General features: G+C 49.5%; 1 protein-coding gene across 1 annotated transcript in view; it reads left to right on the top strand.

Annotated features, from left to right (window-relative positions):
* The window catches only part of MAP3K15 (mitogen-activated protein kinase kinase kinase 15), a 119,081-nt gene that overhangs the window by 98,121 nt on the left and 4,163 nt on the right, over positions 1–16,797 (top strand). The window contains exons 17-24 of the mRNA XM_019755417.2: positions 90–220; positions 457–562; positions 8,740–8,897; positions 12,971–13,154; positions 14,255–14,408; positions 14,979–15,153; positions 15,848–16,033; positions 16,650–16,755. Of these exons, the coding sequence (XP_019610976.2) occupies positions 90–220; positions 457–562; positions 8,740–8,897; positions 12,971–13,154; positions 14,255–14,408; positions 14,979–15,153; positions 15,848–16,033; positions 16,650–16,755 (1,200 nt within the window). The remainder of the gene's footprint in view (positions 1–89; positions 221–456; positions 563–8,739; positions 8,898–12,970; positions 13,155–14,254; positions 14,409–14,978; positions 15,154–15,847; positions 16,034–16,649; positions 16,756–16,797) is intronic.

Here is a 16,797-nt window from a genome sequence, read left to right as displayed (position 1 = left end):
GGAAGCGACATCACCTGACTTTATTTCCCTCAACTCTTAGAACTAAATCTTTGTCACCCTGACAAGTTTTCTGCTGTGTCTCTTTCCAGGAAGCCTTTCTGCTCTTTTGCGATCAAAGTGGGGGCCAATGAAGGAGCCCACCATCAAGTTTTACACCAAGCAGATCCTGGAAGGCCTTAAGTATCTCCACGAAAACCAGATTGTGCACAGAGACATAAAGGTACTTCATTGTCTGAGCCAAAGACGTCTCATTGGTGCATCTCACATCACACGAGCTGCTGGCAGTGTCTGCAGACTGACCAGCTCACAGAACGGAAAGGATGGAGCATGGCGGTCCCCAAAGTGCAAAGTCTAGTCTTCCTAGAGACCTGTGACTGTTTCTTAAGGTCCACATCTGTTTCCTATTTGTTTGTTGAAATCTGTCTTTAAGCATTTGATGTTCTTCTTTTTCCAAAGGGTGATAATGTTCTAGTGAACACCTATAGTGGAGTGGTGAAAATCTCCGATTTTGGAACCTCTAAACGTCTTGCAGGAGTGAATCCATGCACAGAGACTTTTGCTGGTAAGCAGAACAGAGCTTGGCGTGGGGCGGCCATCTTGGAGTTATGCTTGCTGTGGAAGCTGCTCTCCTGCGAGAGTTACTTACTGAGCACCTCAGCGCAGTGTGCACAATTGACAATTGAAGTGGGTGGTGTGTTGTCCTCAACTTTAAATTCTTTGAACCTTGTCATAATGAAACACTTAGCCACCTACTTGTGGCGACAAGATGCCCTTACTTTTTTCTTTGTCTTCAAAGGTTGGGTAGGTGTAGCGCTCTGCTTCAGGTTTTCTGAGGGTTTCTAACCAATCAGCAAAATAGGGGGGGGGGTATCTCTTTTAACAATAGCACATTATCCAGAATCGTGGGTAATTCTGAATAACAGTACTCCTCAGACAACTTAGTAGGACATTTTATTCGTCTGTCATAAAAGGAGCCTGTTACTTGTATAAGTTTTGGTACCTTGAGCTTTGATAGGATTCCGTTCCTAAGGATGGCTGATTCTTCTGGGGAATATGGTACTCTGCGTGGGGCTGAGGAATTGGATTTTCTTTTCCATGTGTCAGTGATGGAATCATTTAAGTGTTGAGAGGGACCAGATACACGGAGTGGTCTAAAATCACCAACTAGCTTTCCATTTACAAGACCAATGAGTAGAATGATGCTCAAAAGCTACCTATGGCTTTTTGAAATTCCAGCTTAAAAGCAGCTATGGCAAAAACTTTGATGGTGGAAAGAAGTACCAATTTTGCATAAGTAAAGGTTTATGGTCGCCTAGCTATAATAAAAGGATCACAGAGATCTTGCTTGATGGAATTATGAAACAACGCTTAGAATGTTAAAGCTCCAAAGTAAGCTATAAAAGCCAGATGACTGTCCTCTGTCCCTGTAGCACCAAGCTGTACAGTGGCTAGATTTGGCCTTAGTTTAGGTGAATAAATGTCTTGGTTTTGAAAGACTTTTCTTCAACAAGAGAGTTGTTGTATGTTGGCTGCTGGACACCCACAGTACAGACACATTCCCTACGTAAAGGGAACTTCCATGCATGAGAAATGACTTCAGTTGTAAACCAGGGGAGGTACATACACCTCAAAATGGAAAAAATATTCCACCAAAGACTCCACCAGAATCGGCCAAACAAAGAGTGGAGTGAATTTTCATTCATTGTTTATGATACAAATATACGTATATCAACAGGCATGTATGAGTATGTATATATGTATGTATTAATGGCACTTTTTTTAGTACCTTAATTGACAATGACTTATATCCTCCTCTTTGGAAGCCACCTATTAGCTTGGCACTAAGCAGCAAGAGGGGCTCTGATATGACGAGGAGTTATTTAAAGACATAAAACCCCCAATAATTTATCTTGTAATTAGCATCCCTAAGGAGAAAAAAAATTCACAAAGAAAACACATGTATAATTCATTATCTCATATCACATTTCCCAAGTAATTGGCTTGAGGAGGAATGAATTTTGCATTGCAAAGTAATGCAGGGGTGTTTGGGGAATAATAAAGAAGGGGGTCTCATTTGGGGCAGGAAATTCCCCTGCATATAATTACTCTTTGCAAAACACAGCAGTTCTGTAAAGAAATCTCAGCCGGTTGGTGCAGAACTCTGCTTGGGTGCAAGTGGATGCAGTGAGACTTTTCCACGCAGATGCCCGGAAGTGATCGGAGCCTGGAAGGAGAGCCAAGGGCTTTGGGCAATTCTTGGCCTGAAGTGCTGCCCCCCTGTCTTCCTCTCAAGGGTGTTCCCATGTGTGTTGTGTGTAAACTGGCTAGAGTAGGAGGAAGAGCCATTATGACCAGGGTCAGCCCCCTTTGCTTTTATTTTCTTAACAGCTTTATTGGTTTCTAGGAAATTATCCTAGATATGCAGCCATGGCTTGTGGCTAGGTTTTGAACGTTTCCATCACCCCCAAAAAGGTCCCGGTGCCATCTTGTAGTCAGTTCCTGTTTCCACCCAGCCCCAGGCAGCCACTGATGTACTCTCTGTTTGCATAGATTTGTCTGCTCTGGAGATTTCGTAGAAAGGGAGATACAGTGTGTGGTCCTTTGCATCAAGCTTCTTACACTGCACGTAATCTTTTCGAGGTTCACCTGTGCTGTAGCCTGTGTCGGCACTTGGTTCCTTTTCCAGCTGAATACTATTCCGTCATGTGGCTAGACCACATTCTTATCAGTTAGTGATCAGTGGGATGACTGCCGCTTTTTGGCTCTTGTTAATGAAATGGCTGTGAAGAGCCACATCAAAACCTTTGTGGGGACATGTTTTCATTCCTCTTGGGTAGATATGGAGACGTGGAACTCAGGACAGGAACTCTGTCCTGGTACATGGCTGTAAACATCTTTGTTTACAACTTTGGGCTCAACCATTTGCTAGCTGTGTGAGCTTTGGCATGTTACTTAACCTCTCTGTGCATCAGTTTCTTCATAAGTAAAACAGAGATGCACACAGTACCTACTTCATAGGGCTTTTAAGAGGATAAAATGAGTTAATATTGAGGAAGTGCTTTGAGCAGTACCTGACTCACAGCAAGTGTGACTGAAGTATTTGTTAATTAAATAAAAAAGAACTAATTTGCACATAGAAGGTATGGGTTATTAGAACTGGCAGGAGCCTTTGAGAGAATCAAGTTTATGGGCATAATTAACATGTTAAACTTGTTGGACTCAGAGGGTGTCGTCATAACAGCCATTTTATTTTATGTCCCACTGCCGTTTACATCCTGCCCAGGGCACCAGTCCCTTCCTGTGACTTTTCCAGCCACCCTTAGATAACAAAGAAAAAGTCTTAATGGCACTTTGAAAAGCAGACACAGTCTGAACGCAGTACTTGGAAGGATTCAGGCCACTAGACTCATCTCCGCGCTGGTCCTCACTGAAAGGGCACACTCCTCTCCGCTGTCTCTGCTGCTCCAGCAGCAGGCAGCACCGGAGTCGGGGTGTCCACTTTTTCTCCCCCCCTCACCTATTCCTTCTGCACCAGCTGCAGGAGGAAAGGCAAGGCCACCCCACATTGTCACTTGACTAGCACTGTTCTAAGCTGCCTTTATGTGCTATTACTATTAACACTTCCACGTAGATCCCTCTGAATATACCTCTCATGGCATGGGCAGGGGCCTGTCCTTTAGCTGACTACCCCCTTGCCACCCCCACCCAATCTTTTACCCCTTACATTATATTCACCCCTTCATTTTTTCTTGCTGCAGGATCCAGGCTCAGGAAGACTACCTTTGGTCAGGATTCCTTTTTAAAAGACCCTAAAGCAGTATTTCAACAACAGGTCCCATATCTGATATCTGGGGTTTGTGCATCTTTTACTCACTGTCAAGAGTGCGTGGCAATATTCCCAGACCCTGTGGCCCCCACGCTGTTGCTATAAGCTGCTTTTGTTCCCATGGGAACCAGCCATCTGTGTAGCTTACCTGCTGGGGACACATACATACAAGTGGAGCTCCGAGTGGGTCCCTGAGGAGCCCACAAAGGCTTTGGGTTATGAGGAAGTGGGGTCCCCTCCCACCAGGCCCATCCCTTGGGCAGGGTAACTGGGATGGCCCCCAGGGCCATTACGAGCTGCACCTTACTTCTCATTTCTATAATTCGTTAATATTAAATTTTGAAACTTCGGGCTCTAATGCAATCTTGAGGGGCCCATGAAAGATGCCAACACGTGTGGCCTCCTTTCAAGTGCAATTATGCTAAGTGGATTATACCCCCTACTTCCCTAATGCGAGAGGGTAGACCTCTCAGCACAACTCTCTCTAAAGAGGTCACTTTCAACACCAGCCCCCCTCCAGTCTCTACTTTCTCAACCCTTTGAACCCCTTGATCTGGGTGGGAGGGCCCTGGGGTAAGGGCCCATGAGTTGTGTAACCACTTGTCGAGACCCCCATAGAAGCGTGCAGCAGAGAGTGGGTCTCTCTCACCTCTTGCCTTGGTATATGGATCAGATCTTGGCACCTCAGTCAAAACTTCTAAACTTTTGTCCTATGCCATGTGTTTTCTTTGTTGGGAATTTGAAAATCTTGCTTGGACAATTATCCAGGACTGCCCACTGGATTTCATGTCCCAAAGGGGCTGGGCCAGTGCCTGTGGGTCTCCTGGTCACCTTGTTCTGAACTCTGTGCCTTTGTGTAGGTATCAGTTGAGAGCCATGGCTGGGCAGCTGATGGTGAGCAGTGTGTGGGCACACCTGGGGGGTGCAGTTTAGGGATGGCAGGAAGCCCTTTAGAGAACCATATTTAAGGCAAGCAAATTTTCCATGATTTCTGCATTATTCAGATGCCCCCATGGCATCTTCACTTGGTCTTCTCAACAGAAGCCAGCCTTGGACACAGTCCCTTGACTGTTTGAAATACTCATGTGGACCCATCTCTCTGTGTTGGTTGTTTACTGTGAACGTATGGTTTCTCTGAGTGCAGTGGTAAATAAAATTGAGCACCCAGTTTTTCACTGTTGCTCTATATCTCCAGTCATATGGAAACAAGTCGTATTATGGCTTTGGAAATCCTTGCATCAGCTACTCTTATTCAGGCAGCTTTTATTTTCACTTGTGCTTCTCCGGGATTCAGTGCATAGATCACCAGTGTCACAGGGGATAGCTCCAAATGTGGAGACAAGACTTGGCTTCTAGCTTGAGCTTTCTAGCTTGAGCAAATCCCCTGGCTTCTCTGAGCCTCCTCGGGTGTGTCCTTATTTCCTCGGGTGTGAAATAAGAATGACAGGAGATAGTATCTCCTCTGCCTGACCTTATGGAGTTGTGAGAGTCAGACAGACAACGTAACGTGGAGACTCCTGGTAAGCCGCTGAGTGCCAAGCAGAAGTCGATGCTGTGGCCAGCAGCCTCTGTGGTGCCTCCCACTGATCACCACCTCCTGGTATTCACAGCCCGTGTAATTTCCTCCCCTCAAATGCAGGTTGGACTTAGTGACTTGCCTCCAATGAATCAAATAAGGTTGAGTGGTGGCGTTGACCTGGAGGCTATGTCAGTAAAGGCAGTGGGGACTCCCTCTTGCTCGCTCTCGGATCACTTGCTCTGGGGGAAGATATGTCTTGAGCGGCCCTATGGAAGATCCCACCTGGTAAGAAACCGAAGCCTCTTCTCAACTCCCACACGAGTGAGTGGGCTTGCAGGTGGATCCTCCAGCCCCAGTCGAGCCTTCAGATGACTGCAGTCCCCACTGACATCTTGGCTGCGACCTAATGATAGACCCTGGGCAAGATCCACCCAGCCCAGATGTCCCTGGATTCTGACACTTAGAAACTGTGTGAGATCATAACTGTTGTTTTAAGCTGCTAAAGTTTGGGGGAATTTATTATGTAGCAATAAATAACTAATATGGATGTCATTGCTAAGTCCTTGCCTTTAGAAATGTTGGTGTTCACTATGGTTCCATATAAAGAAAATCTCCCATTTTATCATTAAGCAGAGTAATCCTTCAATTATGAAACAGTTGTACTAAGGTGGGCAGTTATTCGACCAGGGCCAACAAGCTATTGCAATGTGGTTTTAGTACTATTTTCTACTGTTGTGTAACTTTGTAAGTTTATTCTCTTGCTCTTTGAAGAATTAATTTTTAGTGATTGCATTAGTCAGGGTCCAGGCAGGAAAATTGAAATCGCCCCAGCTCTTTTTACAGAGAGAATTTAATAGAAAGAACTGTTTACTGAGACTGAAGCCTACAGCCCTAGGGGCTTGGGGGAGCACAGCGGAAGGGGATTCGAACCTCTCAGGAGGGGGTGCCTTTGGGCTGGAGCAGGTAACTCTAAGGGGGCATGATGAAGCTGGTACTGGGAGTATCAAGGGGGATCAAAAAAACTAGAAACTGGAGCCAAGCGCTGCCACTGGAACCAACAGGGGGTGCAAAGCAAAGCTTGCTCAGAGGCACAGCGAGCCCACAGGAAGGATCAAGTAACCGCTCCTTCCTCCTTCCTTCCAGGCTCTCTCACTGTCTAGCGCTGCCCAGTGGCAGATCCTAACAGGGAGCAGCAGGCAAAGCAGAAAGATGGTTTGCAGAGTCCCAGACCCAGCATCAGGGAGCAGAACTGAGAGATAATAGCTTAAGAAAAAGCACAGTGTCAAATCTTTCCTCAGTTAATGAATTATGGATTAGTTAGAAGACACATTCCCTGCCAAGGCCTCTCTCTCTGCTCTTCACAGCAGCAGGGGATATTGTGTCGCTGGAAGTTCCCTTCCTGGGGCTCTGAGCTTGCCTAATAATGCAACAAGTACTATGAGCTTTCCTCTTGCCCAACCCTGCAACCAACTGAACACTTTGCCACTGCCACTGGGCTTTCAGTTGGGAGACCAGAGATGTCATTTCTGCCCTGCTGTTCGGTTGCATTCACTGATCCAACCTGATTTATATTTAACTTTAAATGAGTAAGAATTAAATAAACATTTAAAATTTTTAAGTTAAAATTCATTTCTTCGGTCTCACCAGCCACTTTTCAAGGGCTTACCAGTCATGTAGCTGGTGGCCGTCATAATGAACTGTGCAGAATACAATATTTCCTTTACTGCAGAACATTTTGTTGGTCAGAGGTTTCCTAGAGCCTTTCAAAGGCTCATAGGAAGGGAAAATGCTAATAAGACATTAGATCTTCAAGAGGAGGAGGTAGCAGGCAGCATCTCCACATTTTTTTTTTCACCACTAAGCCCTTTGTTTTCATTTCTCAGGACTCAGGAAAGCCTCTCTGGTTGCGTGATCTTGAGACAGGCCTCGAATGTCTCCGGGCATCAGTGTTCTCTATTCGCACCTTGGCCAGTGTCCTCTCCGAGTTTGCTGTGTAGTATAAACCTCATTGCCAGCACATAACGTCTGCTGTTGTTGTGTGTACACTTCCCCTTTCCTGAGGCTTAGTTTCAAGGAAAACCAAAGATTTCACTCGCAGAGCCCTTGATTGTCCTTCCTGTCCCATCTCTCCAACAGTCCTTCAACAACCCCTTCTCCCTGTGCCCTGTCTGATCACCACCTTCCCTGTGACAACCTCTGGCGGCTCATGACCCACAGGAGGAAGTCCAAAGCCAGACCCTTCGGAACACACAGCTTGCCATTGGACTGCACCTACCGTGTTTCCCCGAAAATAAGACCGGGTCTTATATTAATTTTCGCTCCAAAAGACGCATTAGGGCTTATGTTCAGGGGATGTCATCCTGAAAACTCACACTAGGGCTTATTTTCTGATTAGGTCTTATTTTCAGGGAAACACGGTAAGTCACTGCCTCCTTCGTTCTTCCTGGCCCCTGTCCTGTGTCAGACATCGCTGTGGCTCCCTGAACTCACTCAGTACTTCCCACCTGTGGGCCTTTGCTCAAGCTCTTCCCCTTGCCTGGAAGTCCTCCCATCCCTTTGTCTACTTCTTTGACCTTCATGGCAGGAGTCTGGTTCACTGGCAGTCCCAGCTGCCGCCCCTTTGGATCTGCCACCATGTGCATGGCAGTCATGCTTTGCCCTGACTATTCGTCGCCAATGACTGAGCATGGTGGGGGTACTAGAATGAATGTGGGACTCTTCCATTGGGCAACTTTTGGGCAGGGGCTCCCTGCTGGTCTGGCTGAAGCTGTCTCAGAGCTGCTCTGCCATCTGAGACTCTTCCTACCCAATTCTTCTGTCCCCCTCTCCTTTTCGAGACCTTTATCCTTCACACACCTTTTCCCAATAAATCTCGCAAAGGCCTAATCCCATCATGGCATTTACTTCTCAGAGACCCAAACTGACCCAGCCATAGCTTTCCCTGACTTGAACCAGGCAGAATCAACCACTTGCCTTCCATATTCTTGGCGCCCTCTGTGCACACCTCTGTTACAGCACTTACTATATTTTGCCATCACCACTGCCACCGCTGCCATTATCATCACCATCATCATCGTCTGTCTCCTCCTCTAGGCAGCTCCTGAAGGTCAGGCACTGTGTTTTTAGCCTTTCTGTGTGCCTGTATCTGGTGTGCATTAATATGTACTTATTGAATTGGGCCCGTTTATCCTTCAAGGGGCTGAGCAATCCTCTTTCAACATTAGTATTATAGGAAGTCATGTCTCAGGTCAAAGAAAAGATACAACGACATCATTTACACCTGAGAGCAGGCCCCATCTGTCATTAATATGAGAGTTTACCTGTTTGCTAACAGTCTGCTTCGTTTTTAAGCAACAGGGAGCCCACCATCTTTGTTTTCCTTTTCTCCCAATAGGCACTCTGCAGTACATGGCACCTGAGATTATCGATCAAGGACCTCGCGGGTATGGTGCCCCGGCTGACATCTGGTCCCTGGGCTGCACCATCATTGAGATGGCCACTAGCAGGCCTCCGTTCCATGAGCTCGGCGAGCCGCAGGCAGCAATGTTCAAAGTAAGATATGTTTGGTCATTTAGGGTGCTGGTGCTGGGGACATGTCATTACAATCAAAATCTCCTCCCAATCCAGAAACCTCTTCACAGAGGTAGAAGAGAAAGGAAAGTTTTATTACTGAATAAGCGTTAAATCAGAATGTGATATGCGTCATAGGCAATCTGCTAAGAGATTGCAAAGACAGAAAGAACTCTCATCCTTTTTTTGAACCAAGCAGTACAACCCTCTCCATCTGTGATCTCAAGAGGAATGCTACCTAGTCCTCAGGTGCAAGGACTGGACAGCACCGTTGGTCACAGTAGCTCACCTGAGATTCATTGGGGTGACCATCTGTGTTAGCTAACGGACTTTACCCAAAGGGAAAATAACCCCAAATCTTTAAAACAGAAGGTAGTTTTAGAGCAAGGCACCACCGAAGCGGGGCTCCTACCCTCCCACAGAAACCAAGAGATAGGGGGTGCTATCTTCCGGGATGATGACATTCAAAGAGATGGCTCCCAGGTCCTTGAGAAAGACATTCCTGGCAAGAGGCTTATTTCGCTTTTAAAAATACTGGCATAAATCTCAAAGAGACAAAGAATGTATGAGTTTCTAAAGTAAATGCTGTAAGAAAAGAGGAGGCATCTCTTCCCTTATTTTCAGAAGGGAGAAGTAAGCCTCTTATTTTGACTCTGTATTTGCCCTTACACTGGGTAATGCCCGAAGGCCACATGTGTCTGTCTTTGGAGAGCAGGTTTCTGACTGGGTTTGGGAGAGGTGGGATTTTGGGTATGTCATGATGTTTCCTTTGTCCTCTAAAAAGCCTCCCAGGGCTAAGAGGAGGGGCAACCCCTGCACAGTTGGTCACTGTGGCTGGGGCATTTACCGCTGGGCCTGCTCCCTTAGGAAGGGACTTTCTTGCTGGAGAGACTGATGCCAGGACAGCCCTCTGTGTCCAAGGTTAAGCTCAGGTCTACAGCATCTGGCTCTGTACACTTGGAAAAGCTGAAGAGGGCTGTAGCCCTACGAGTCCGTTACCAGCACTGACCTTCCGTGAGCCTTTTTGTTCTCCCCAAGGCTAAGAAGGAAGAGAGGGGGTTGCAAAAGGCCAAATGGCCACTGCTTATGGACAACAAGGTCACAGTGCATCAAAGCAGCCTGATGGAACGTGATTCCAGAACGTAATTCCTTCCTTCCCGCTTCTCTGCCAGGCATGGCAGCCTCTCAACCTGCCTGCATCTTTACCAGGCTTCCAGCCTCAGCCTCTTTGGCACAAAGAACTCAAAGGCACGAGTGCAGGTTTCTGCCCATGAGCCCAGTGTGCTGTGTGTGTGGCGGCTGCTGTCTCCGGCCTGGCCCCTGCAGAAGGTTCTCAGCGCTTCCCACCCTCGCAGCCCCTGTCAGGCAGCTCCAAGCCAAGACCTCAGGTCGACAAGTATGTTTTGGCACCTGCAATCCCAACAAGACACTGAGCACCAGGGATGGAGGACAGCAGCGACCTTCCCCAGCCCTTTCATGTCTGTCCATGATGGAGCCACCTGGGGCCGTTGAAGGTCTTACCTGCCGCTGCAGTCACAGGCCTCAGAATAAATAGTGGCTGGTGCTGAGAAAAACAGGAGGGCCCACCTGAGAGCCATGGATGTCTGCGTGTTGATCTACTGCCAACTTCCTGCAACACTCAGGAAGCCTGTCTGGAGGCTGCGACTTGCTCAGTTCATCCATAGGGCATGAGTCGCTCCCCCACCCCCCCGCCCTCCAGTTCTGGTTAGCTAATTAGTTATACACAGTCTTTGAAAATATTGTGAGATTTTTGGATGGCATGTAAGGTCAGTTTACATTGCAACCTAGAAAGCTACTATTAAATAATGTCCCCTGTGTTCTCTTTGCAAAGACTGTAGAAATTATTTCTGGGATCTCTAGAATCCTTCAGAAAAGTTTCAAGACACTTTTGGGCAGTTCCTGAAACAAAAGGAACTGTTTTTCCCCCAAAGGGGCTTTCACAGGTTCAATTATGTGCTCCAAGAAAGAGATGTTGGAGTTCTACCTGGTACCTCAGAAGATGACCTTATTTGGAAATAGGATCTTTACAGAGCTATTCAAGTCATCCTTCAATCTGTCACACTGGACCTAATCCAGTATGACTGGCGTCCTTATAAAAAGCGGAAGTTTGGGCGGAGATAGGTTCTCACAGAGAGAAGACCATGTGAAGACACACAGAAAGAAGGCCCTGGGAGAGCCAAGGCGGAGACTGGAGTGATGCATCTACAAGCCAAGGAACGAACGCCAAGCGCTGCCCGCCACCAGCAGACCCTGGGAAGACGAGAGGCAGCGTCCTCCCCGACAGCCCTCGGAGGGACACGTGTCTGTGCTGACACCTGATTGCAGACTTTCAGCCTCCAGAGCTCGGAGACCACCGAGTGTAGTACTGTTGTGGCAGCCCTGGAAAGCTGATACAGGGACCACTTGAGTAACAGCAAAGCACTCTTAAAAGTTGTACTTGCAGGGTGCCAGGGTGCACCCCATGTTTGTTCTTTCTAAGACCCAGGGAAGAAACCACCCTTGGCCTCTTTGGGTTCTTGTCCTGAATTCTTGTCTCTGGTCCCCCTAGTGCCCTTATGTCCCCACCCCTCAGGTGAAGGGTGTCACCTATAATGTGCCCAGCACTTCAAATCTTGGGAGTTGAATTCTGTCCAGTATTTAGTGTTCTCAACATCCAAAATTCCTTTAAAAGTGTTTTATTTTATTGTGGTAAGAACACTTCCCATGAGATCTTCCCTCTCAATAAACTTTTAAGTGCACAGTACCGTCTTGCTGACTCCAGGAAAGATGCTGCACAGACCTCTAGAACTTACTCATCTTGCTTAACTGAAACCTTTGGCTCACTGAATAGTAACTCCCCATTTCCCCCTCCCCCAACCCGAACTCTCGAGCTGTCCTTGCCCAGGTGGAGCAGCATGTCGGAAAAGGTGAGTGCGTGCTGCTCAAGGGACAGAAGGCTTGTGGTTCGCTCTCTGCAGCACCCAGATCCTGCTTAGGGGAGCAAGGGAGGCCAGGCCAGCCCCCGGGGTACCAAGGAGCTGGGAATGGGGTGAATGTGGAGGCCACAAGGGCTTCCACCCCGAAAAGACGCAGGGAAGATTGCAAACTTGAACATGAGAACTCTTAAGAAGAGTTGCCCCGGATGGGCACAGTTACACAGAAGGGGTTTTGCAAGATGGGTAGGCAGGACTTGTGAAAGCATTGCCATGTCGCAGTGACATGTGACAACTCAGCCCCAACTCCTGCTCCCCTCCAGGTCACAGGGCAGAGAGCCTTTAGCAGAACAATGGTGAGCTGGCCAGAAGTGGGAGCCGAAGCAGAAATTGTAGCAGGAGCCCGAAGAGGAAAGGGCAGTGGCCCTCCTTCGGCCGGTTGTACCCCATGGGGATGAGGGCATGGGCCATGAGGTACCAGCCTCCAGGTGTGGTCTGCACGTGGTTTGCAGCTGGAGGTGGGGGATTTGGGCTGTGAATGCATAGACACCGAGGTGAGTGGGGCGTCCTCCGGGGACCCTGTGTGTCAGGGAACAGATCACAGATGCCTTTGAACCCCCTCAGTTAGAGCAGCCTGCTGGAGGCTGTGGTCCCAGCCTCATGTCAGTTATCTTCTGTGTAACAAAGCACCCCAAAATTTTAGAGGCTGAAAACAATCACTTTTTATTTCCCATGGTTCTGTGGGCTGACCGTTGGTTCTTCCACTGGTCTTGCCCAGGCTCACTCGTGTGCTGTCTTGGCTGGGACAGGATGCTCTAAGAGGCCGTCGCCCACAAGCCCCTTCACCCTGGGCGTCCTCCCTGCATGGTGGTCTCAAGGCTCTGAGAAGACTGGAGCAGAAGCTTCATGGCCTTTTAAAGCCTCGGCTCTGAAACTCCCCCCAGTCTGTTGGGCAAAGCAAAGTCCCAAGAGGCCATCAGGGGCTTGGACACGGGTGCGGGTCTTTGAGGCAGTTGCTCTGCTCCATCCGCAGCCCCTAAGAGGTTGGCAGGTGCAGTGGCTTTGTATTGAAGGCATGTACATGGCCATTCACCTGAGGCCTCACCTCTCCCTCAAATGCAGGTGGGGATGTTTAAAATCCACCCAGAGATTCCTGAAGCCCTTTCAGCGGAAGCCAGAACCTTTCTTTTGTCCTGTTTTGAGCCTGACCCCCACAAACGTGTCACCGCTGCTGACCTACTCAAAGAGGGTTTCTTAAGGCAGGTGAACAAGGCCAAGAAGAACCGAATTGCTTTCAAGCCATCAGGTGAGGCCTGCTGGGACAGCCTGGTGATCCCCTGGGCCCCAGGCTTCTCTGGAGCTTAGAGTGCCAGCTCTCCAGAGCACTGAGCTTCCCCTGTGGTGTCCATTTTTGTGAAGAGAGTGTGTGTGTGTGGGGGGAGATGTGCAGCAGGTGTAGGGTTGTCAAAAGCCAACCAATGAATGTCCCTCGATTTCCTGACAGGCTCACAGGGAGCTGCCAAAGTGACAGCGATGCCCCTCCTTCGTTAAAGCCTTTCCTTTGGGGACTGTGCTGTGGAGGGAGGCGACAAAAGCCCCCCCGCTCGGGTTTGGAGTCTTCTCCACCTGCAGGGCCTGGTACTTCATTTCTGGAGCCTGGCCTGTCCCCCTGTGCTGCTCCTGACCTTGTACTGCCACACTGTAGCCAAGTGACCCCTTCTAGGGTAGTAAATCCTACTGGCAATGCCATAGGCCTGGCCCCTGGAAAGGAAACCCTTTGCTCTCTTCCCTGCTGTGGATGGTCCCAGGCAGGACAGAGCTGCTCCGCATCGTGCTCTGGGAGCGTGACTCGCTATGGCAGTGTTCCCTGCAGGCTGCTTAGAAACGCACATCCCAGCCACCCCCCCCCCCACCCGCTGAAGCAGGAGCTACATGTCACCAGGACTCCTGGGTGTTTGTGGGCACCAGTTAGAGCAACACAGGCGTAGTGAGCCTCAGCAGCGGTCCTCTCTGAGCCTCTCCCTACTTCTCTGACATCTCCCCCACTCTGAGCCTCCCAGCGCCCCTTCTAATGCTCCATTTTCCTTCTCAGTCTTCCATATCTGAGCTCCATACTCTCCCTCAGCGCCCAACATCCCTCTCTGAGCCTCCATCCTCCCTCTCTGACTCCATCTTCCATCTCTGAGACCCCCCACCCCGAATCCTCCCTCTCTGAGCCTCCCCCAAACATCCTCCCCTTCGGAACCCCCATCCTTTCTCTGAGCCTCCCCTCTAACTTCCTCCCTTTCTGACTCTACCTTCGCTTTCTGCGCCTCCCCCTCCTTCTCTGAGCCCCCATCTTTTTCTGAGCCTCCCCCCACAGCATCCCTCTCTGAGCCTGCCCTCCCAATGTCTGTCCCCACACAGAGGGTGCCCGGGGCACTGCCCTGGCCCTGCCCACATTGGGTGAGCCCATGGTCAACAGCGAGCTGGGCTCTGTCTCCCCGGACTTGGATGCACAGTCGAATACGTTCTTCGAGAAGGCCCGGGAGCCCAAGCACCGGCTCAGCCACCTGCTCAGGTACTGCTGGCCCCGTCCTTCTTCTGTGGGTCTGTGAGGAGTGTGCTGGCCCGGGGGCAAAAGACCTCCTAAGTCCAAACCAGATGGCCTGGCAGAGCTTTTGCTTTCTTTTTGCTTGGTCGGTTGGGCGGTAGGGTGGTGGGTGGCCAACAGTGCGAGAGGGTGGGGGCGGTGTGCTCAGTCACGGGACTCCCACCTCCGTTCCCTCCCTCACCTCCTTTCCCCGTCCATCTCCCTTCCCTGTTCCTTCTTCCTCCCTTCCCCTCCTACTCTCCGTTTTTGCTCCCCCTTCCCCAGTCGCCCCCTATTCTCTCTCACCTAGCACCTCCTTTCTCTCCTTCCACCTCCCCCCCCTTTTCCCTCCCTTTCCGAACACTGGTGCTACTGGGAGGGGGTTGGGGGGAGGAGGAAACACCCCGCATCCCTCCTCCATCAGCCTGCCTGCTGCAATTTCATCTGCTAGAGGGCAGGGCTGCAGGAGTCACCTCTTAACCCCTCCCCATGGGGTCCTAGCTTGGAGGCTTTGCCCAGGGGATGTAGGGGTTGTTTGTCGCCTGTGTTTGTCTTCAGTGTTCCAGATGAGAGCTCGGCCTTGGAAGACCGGAGCGCAGCCTCATCCCCTGAGGACAGGGACCCGGGCCTCTTCCTGCTGCGCAAGGACAGTGAGCGCCGCGCCATCCTGTACAAAATCCTCTGGGAGGAGCAGAACCAGGTGGCTTCCAACCTGCAGGAGTGCGTGGCGCAGGTACAGGCTGGGGGTGGGGATAGGGGTGGAGGGGGCGCATCCGGATCCCGGCACACATCCAAAGGGACCAAGGTTCCTGCTGCCCTGGAACATTTGCAGTTACAGTAATCACCATGAGTATTTCCCAGCGTCTTTCCCTCCTCCAACAAAAGAAAACAGAAAGAAAAAAAGACTCCCCTGAAACCAGTTGGTGGAACACAGCGGTGAGTCCAGGCATAGATGGGTCGGTGCTGCCTCCTTGTGGGAAACCAGCCAAATGGCAGCACAAAGCCCAGGGGCTCCCAGCCTTTGCCCTGCTCTGAGAGAACAGCTACTTTAGGGAGAAAGGTTATGGATGAAAACATTGCGTTTTTAACTTCTTTTGGATGGGAAAAGTTCCTTTCAGGAAGAGACCACTGCCCTACTCTGCCCCTTCTGACAAAGCCCATTCAAGGGGGGCCTTACAGGACAGCAGAATCATTCCTAGAGGGGCTTAGTTGTGTGTGTATGGCAGCGAGAAGACAGGCCACATAACCCTCTAACAGGAAAGATGGAGGGAATTCTAGGAACAGAGACCCTGTCTCACCTGTAGCACCCACAAATCCTTTAGCAAATGTATAATGGACAATCTAGTTAATCTAGATTCCTGTAATGCTTGAATTTTCCCTTCCTCCCTGACTTACTCAGTGAAAGTGATTTTTGTGTGTGTGATCAGAGTTCTGAAGAGTTGCACCTCTCAGTTGGCCACATCAAGCAAATAATTGGGATTCTGAGGGACTTCATCCGCTCCCCAGAGCACAGGGTGATGGCATCCACGATATCAAAGCTAAAGGTGGACCTGGACTTTGACAGTTCATCCATCAGTCAGATTCACCTGATACTGTTTGGATTTCAGGATGCCGTAAGTACTCAATCTGGCCCTAGAGAACATACCAGAAGGCAGGATGCCCACTACAGCAGTTTATAGCCAAGCGCATGGAGTTTGATTGCCATCTTCTCCCACAGTCCCCATCTCTTCTCACGTTTACACCTGAGTCCCGAGTTTCAGCAGTTCCTTCTGAACACTGAATATGCGAGTGCAGGAGCATGGGCCGATTGCATTTGACCACGGAGAGCAAGAATATAAGATTTGGGAACAAATGGCACCTGCCAGCTGACCAGGGTTGGGGTTTAAGCTTATGTATGTGTCTCCCCGAACAGATGAGTTGCTCCAGGCCCAAGACCACGTCTGGCTGAGCTTTGTGTCCCAAGCCCCCAACAGAGCCTGAGGTTCCATAGGTGCTAAGTAAGTGCTCGTTGAATAAGGACGAAGAGGCCCCATGCGGGTAGATGGATCACTGTACTCATGAGCGTAGGTCAGCGTGGAGATTCAGTCCAGAAGAAACATAAGTTGGGTAGAAACCCAGAGCACAGCGACATGGTTAACACTTTGTCTCAGAGTAGAAGCAAAATAGAATAAGAATGCGTATTTCTACCAAGTACAATGGGCCAGAAATGTGGATTTTTGTGATTTGTAGGTAAATAAAATTTTAAGGAACCACTTAATTAGGCCCCACTGGATGTTTGCAATGGACAACATCATCCGACGAGCGGTGCAGGCTGCAGTCACCATTCTCATCCCAGGTAAGTGCCTGCTCTTTGGTCAAGATGAGCTTTCAGGCTACA

The sequence above is a fragment of the Rhinolophus sinicus genome, chromosome X, assembly GCF_036562045.2.
Source record: "Rhinolophus sinicus isolate RSC01 chromosome X, ASM3656204v1, whole genome shotgun sequence".
NCBI classification, from domain to species: Eukaryota; Metazoa; Chordata; class Mammalia; order Chiroptera; family Rhinolophidae; genus Rhinolophus; species Rhinolophus sinicus.
The sequence above is the reverse complement of the archived record's forward strand: the minus strand, read 5'-3'. Positions and strand labels throughout refer to the sequence as shown.